Below are 6000 nucleotides of genomic sequence, written 5' to 3'. Positions count from 1 at the left end.
AATTTAAAAAAGCTATCCCTGAAACAGGCCGTGAAGGCTCATATGGTTGTGAGATGTTGAGACCCCCACATTTTGTAGACAATCGGCTCACAAGTGGCGGTGAGGTTTTCAGCCATACACGCCGGCCGCCCTTTATCCCCCAGTAAGATTCATGGTAGTCATTTCTGTTATAGCCTGAGTCGACCCTAAGGTCATAGTGAGGTTGGAAGTATTAGGCATATTGAAAAAATCCACCTCATGAGAATTCCATCCCCCGACCTTCCGGCCTGTAGCACAGTGCCTCAACCAACTACAGTACCGCGTGCCCCAGTTATAGATGTCCAATCTAAATTAAAGCATGAAATGGCTTAACATTTTTTCGTAAAATTTTCAGATATAAAATGTTATGAAAATCCGTCAAATATTTTTTTATTTGTTCGACGCGTGCGAAGGAACGAAAGATTTTCTGGCGCTCCATAGGTTTGTGAATGCGCCCAGACATATTCAGATCACTGAATGGTGCTCATTTAAATATTTAAGCTTGTAGTTATTACTGTTAATATGTTCACAAAAGACTTTCGAAGCAGCTAGTGCACTCCGAAGTTCACTGTACAAAGGACGTACATGCTGAGTACACTTCTGCATGGATTACTTATGCCCGGTTTTGTTTTATAACAAAGAAAAATATACATGTGTCTTATTGTTTGAACCTAATAGATTCTGATTAAATTTGGTACTATTAACATTATGCCTTTAGGAGTCTCTCCACTGTTATTTTATTTTTTTATTTATTTTTTTTTTAATTTTTCCTTGCCACTGCAGCTCCAGTGGGCCTAGGCATACCTCCATGAACCTCTCCACTGTTATAAACTTTAATTTTATACCACTGCATAACAGCATAGAGATCGCAGTATAAATCTTTAATGAGGGAGAGGAATTAGAGCCACTAGGTGGATGGTAGGTATACTAAAATGTCTTGTAATAACAAAATCTTAAAGAATACTCAACCCATTTTAAAACAAGTATTTTTTAACGTGAAACGTAACACTTAGATTGCGATGTGATGTGATTAATTTCGTATGAGAATACCAACATTTCCGGACGTTCAGTCTCCGTAATTTATGAAGTTCTGAAATACTGATATAGAAAAAACTGAAGTTGCAGGAAGTGATTTCCGTCGTGTTGGAGAAACATAATGTAAGGTTACTAGGTAACATCTAACTACTTAACCTTCCACTAGCATCGTGAAGTCGCGGAACGCGCTCACGCACGCGCACACAAGTCCTTCGCAAGTATTTTCGTATTTGCAGAAGCTGACCTAAAAGTTCGAGGTAAACTTCGTGTATCAATCTCGGCTCGTGCGTCTGAATATTTAATAAAATTAGGATATTCGGAAACTTCAATCCTCGTCCTTAGGGAAGACACTGTATTGCAATTGAGAACTTGGCACCGAGGGAAATGTTTTGGCCCTTGGGATGAGGACGTAAACCTAATAAACAGCCGAAAGAAACCTAATATTGAGGAGTTTCATAATTTGTAACGTAACCTTTACTGCTGATATAGCGTGGAGGAACGCGGCAGCGCAGTTGGTTGAGGCACTATGCTACAAGCCGGAAGGCCGCGGGGTCGATTCCCGATGTCATTGGGGTTTTCAACCGAATTAATCCTTCCAGCCGCACTATGGCCCTGGAGTCGACTCAGCCTCTAACAGAAGTGAGTACCAGGAATCTTCCTGGGGGTAAAGATCGGCCGCCGGTTAAGGCTGTCAACCCTACCGCCATCTGTGAGTCGACTGTCTAGAGAAAATGTGGCAGTCTCAATGTCTCACAACCCTATAGGCCTTCGTGGCCTGTTACAGGGATAGCTTTATCTCTATTAATATACCGTATTACTTCGAATATAAGACGCCCACGAATTTAAAAAACCATCCAGTTTCTGAATGTGAGTTTTAGGAAACAAATATATTACAAGGTAAAATTTCCGTCAATACAACACGCGTGGTTTTACAATCAATTAATATTCAGATTGAATTTTATTTTCTACCGCTCCAAGTTTCGGTCCTCATGAAACCATCGTCAGGAAGTATTATGATTTTACGGCTAAAGTTACTGAACTCGTAAATTTGGATCCATATTTAGTGCTACACGTAGCGGCCTCCGTAGTCTAGGGGTAACGTTACCATCTCATGACTCAAGGTACGCGGGTTCAAACCCGGCGGAGTTCGTGGAATTTTTAAGGGCGGAAAAATTCAGGGAACAAGTCCTCCGGGAGGGACTTTAAGCCGTGGGTCCCGTGTCGTAGCTTTACGGCACGTAAAAGAACCTCATATCTCAAGGAGACCACTGAGCCACNAATAATAATAATAATAGTGCAACACGTCCATATTATAAAGTTATGCCTATGTTAGAATGTAAGAATTACAATATTGACCTTCTTAAAATACGTATTTATAGTATACAAAAAAATATATTAAAAGTATCGAAGATTAATAATATGTTGGAACGATATTATATATTACAAGATAAAGCAGTGAGAATAAAACTGATTAAAATATGAATATATTAAACTTATTAGGAAAACTAGAAAACAGATTAGAAAGGATCAAATTCCTCGAATTTAAAAGGCACCTCAATTTTTCAACGGGAGAAAAAATGCGTAAAATATTAATTCACTTCTCGTATACGCCTTCGGCACGGACCACGTAGGAAACACAGCTTCTATTGTTGAAATGTCTTTAGCGAACCATTGGATAGCAACGGCCGCGGCATGGACTCCATAGAAAGCCAGTCACATGATAGCCATCTCGCCAGCGCATTGACGCGCTGACTGTTGCCCAGCAACGAACTATAATAGGACACTTTAAAACTGCAAGATGTTATATATGAATATTAAAGTCTGGTCCGTTCCCTAGTGGAGACCCGATTGTTAAATCCTGCAGTTAACACAGACCAGAGGTTATAAAATCATAAATTCTGACACCCATTTGCCCCGTTTATCCTATACATGCTCGCAGTGTGTAAATAATTTTCACCAAACAGTCAATATCCGTTATGTTTCCACATGGGTTAAAATTCTGTCGCTAATTTTGTTCCAGTTACATGGCCGATTCACGCGTCACGATAACGTACGTGTTCAGCCTCCCATTACAGACGCCGTCGCATATTTTGTTGGGTTTGAGGTTCTCATAGCGGGACTGTGAAGAGTACTCCCATCCAGGATGCGACACCGTTCTCCGACGTTTCGGAGGAAACATACATCAATCTTAGGAGTCAATTTTATGTTAAACAAGCACCGATCAAGACACTAGGAGCAATTTATTTCAGTTAAAACACTGGACTATACGGTGTCAAATACCAGAAATTCAGTATTCCTCATTTGACGCGATAGAATCTTCAAAAAATAAATGAAGCAAAAACGAAAATTTGTCCCAGTATTTCATTAATTGAGCACAACGTCATAAAGACGTGTGGTAGAATTTAGGTATAGCTCCACTATTCTTAACCTCATAACTGATTTAAAACCGCTGAAATTTCGTCATTAATGAAATATCAACCCAGCAAAGTTCAATACACTCGAGGACATGTTTAGAACTTTAGGTAAAAAGAGATAAAGTGGCCCTGTGCTTAATTAAACACCACACCATAAAGACGTATGTAGGAGTGGAGGTATAGCTCACTTTTACGGTCACTACAATATTACTTCTCAATGATGAATTATGGCATTTAAACGTACAAAATAGAATGCATGAAATGAGGCATTAATTAGTTTACAGTGTTACGAAATTTTGTCAAGCGCAGACGAATTATATTGCAATTACCCTAAACCGTATAATTTTAAATTTCATTCTCAATATTCAGTTTCGGAAATAAAACAATTCAGTGTTTCAGTTGTTGTGTACTTATCTTCTTCTTTACTCTCTTCAAACACTCAATCCGACCTCCATCTTACCATGTCGACGCATGTTATACAGGTATAAACTAACATTAAACTAATTTAATTGGTCTTACCTTCTTCATAAAGGACATTACATTTGTGGGCAACATGGCTGTACGTTGTTGATATCTGGAACTGCTTCACGAAAACACGAACTCAGGAATGTGTCTTGTTAAAACAGTCACAAATTATCATACAAGGTCTGTCACCACTTCAATGCCATCACTTGAACATTCAGACTTCACTGGGAAATGAACAATAACCGTAGAGTGCAATGTTATTATTGTGCAGTAACTTTACATGCTGTTTCGCTGTTTATGGCACAGAGCACCACGAACCATTACGTCTTTCTTTGATGGTGCAGGGGGCGGGAACCGCCACCCCTTCATTACTGCTGACGCTAGGCGCTCCTCTCTTGTTTTACATTATGGTGCCTGGTGTAGAGAATCAGAGCCGGTGCAACCATTTTGTAGCTCTCCAACGAAATGGCTGACCTGTGGACAACAGACACGAAGCTATGAGAAGTGCAGACAGAAAGAATGTATAGGAACACAAGTTAGTACAAGCACAAGAAAAGGAACAAATCATTTAATCATGATTTCAAAACCTGAAATGACTTTTATTCTGACATATTTTCCGTGGGTTATTTAACAACGCTCTTTCAATTATCGAGTTTATATAGCGTAGGATAGTATGTTGGCCGGTCACGGTAGCCGAGCGGTCTAAGGCATGTACTGTCTTCGCTCGCTTGGAAACCGGGATCATGGCTTCGAATCCCACTCAGGGCATGGATGTTTAGTTTGTGTGTGTGCGTTTTTCTGTGTTTGTATACAGGTAGAGGCCTTGAGACGAGCGAGTCCTACCGAATGTGTAAGATCTAGAGAAACCGAAGTGAACGGAGAAGTTCATGGAGGTAGGCCTAGGCCCACTGGCGCTGTAGTGCCAAGGGGAAAAAAAAGGATGGTATGATTATAGAGAATTAGATGACAGGAATTAATCGTGGCCTAATCGAGGTACTATTCCGGCACTTCCTTAGAGGAACTGAGGAAAACCATCAACAATCTCATTCAGGATGGCGGTATCGTGGTCGATATTCGAACCGATAACCTCTCGCATACAATTCTATAGCAACACCTTTACACCAACCTGTTTGGTGTATTTTGACAAAATTTATTTCTCAACAGCAAGTTTAGATAAGGCTACCATTAAATTAAGCTGTCACGCACGCAGAGTTTTTCCGATAGTTTTGGCCAGTCACAGCCCTGAATCGCAAAGATGAACTTTGTGTGTATAGGGTGAGTTCGCACCTGCCCGGAACCGCTAGGATTTGCTCCAGTGACTTTAACCACATCAGTTAACTCTCGCCTACACTCACGGGCTGTTGATGTGGTCTTTTTTACTAGATAAATAACTCTATGCAGTTGAGTCACTCAGCTACTCAAGAACTTCACAGAATTTTATGGAACCGAAGATTCATTACTGTATTCACGAGAGCCCACAACTGGTCCTTATCCTGAGCCAGATCAATCCAGTCCATACCACCCCAAACCACCTCTCTCAGATCCATTTTAGTATCATTCTCCCAGTTACGTCTTGGTCTTCCTAGTGGGCTGTTTCATTCTGAATTTCCCGCCTGTGTCCTAGACATCCCTATGCATTCCTCTTCTCTCCTATTCGTGCTACATGCCATGCCAATCTCATCGTCCTTGACTTATCATTCTATCATTCTAATTATGCTTTGTGAAGAGTATAAGTTATGAAGCTCCTCATTATGAAGTTTTCTCAAACCTCCTGGCACTTTATTCTTCTTCTGTCCAAATATTTTTCTCAGCAACTTCTCATACTTCCTAAGTCTAACTTCCTCCTTTAACGTTAGAGACCAAGTTTCACACTTACAGTTTTGTATATTGTAATTTTCATATTTTTAGACAGCAGACGAGAAAGCAAAAGGTTCAGTGCCAAAGGGTAGCAAGAATTACCCTAATTCTACCTCCTCTTAATTTCCTCCTGAATCAAATTTTGATTTGCTACTGTCTTTCCCAAAAATTTGAACTGTGCCTCATTTTCAACGCATCTGTTAACTATCTT

At 40.2% G+C, this 6000-nt stretch overlaps 1 protein-coding gene across 2 annotated transcripts in view; it reads right to left on the bottom strand.

Moving 5' to 3' along the window:
* LOC111867606 (regulating synaptic membrane exocytosis protein 1) overlaps positions 1–6000 on the bottom strand; it is a 395538-nt gene that overhangs the window by 306950 nt on the left and 82588 nt on the right. For both annotated transcript variants that reach the window (XM_033752742.1, XM_033752743.1), the window contains exon 2: positions 3987–4406. In XM_033752742.1, coding sequence (XP_033608633.1) covers positions 3987–4022 — 36 coding nt within the window. In that variant the 5' untranslated portion in view covers positions 4023–4406. The remainder of the gene's footprint in view (positions 1–3986; positions 4407–6000) is intronic.

This window comes from Cryptotermes secundus, unplaced genomic scaffold (genome assembly GCF_002891405.2).
Source record: "Cryptotermes secundus unplaced genomic scaffold, Csec_1.0 scaffold548, whole genome shotgun sequence".
Taxonomy (NCBI): Eukaryota; Metazoa; Arthropoda; class Insecta; order Blattodea; family Kalotermitidae; genus Cryptotermes; species Cryptotermes secundus.
The sequence above is the reverse complement of the archived record's forward strand: the minus strand, read 5'-3'. Positions and strand labels throughout refer to the sequence as shown.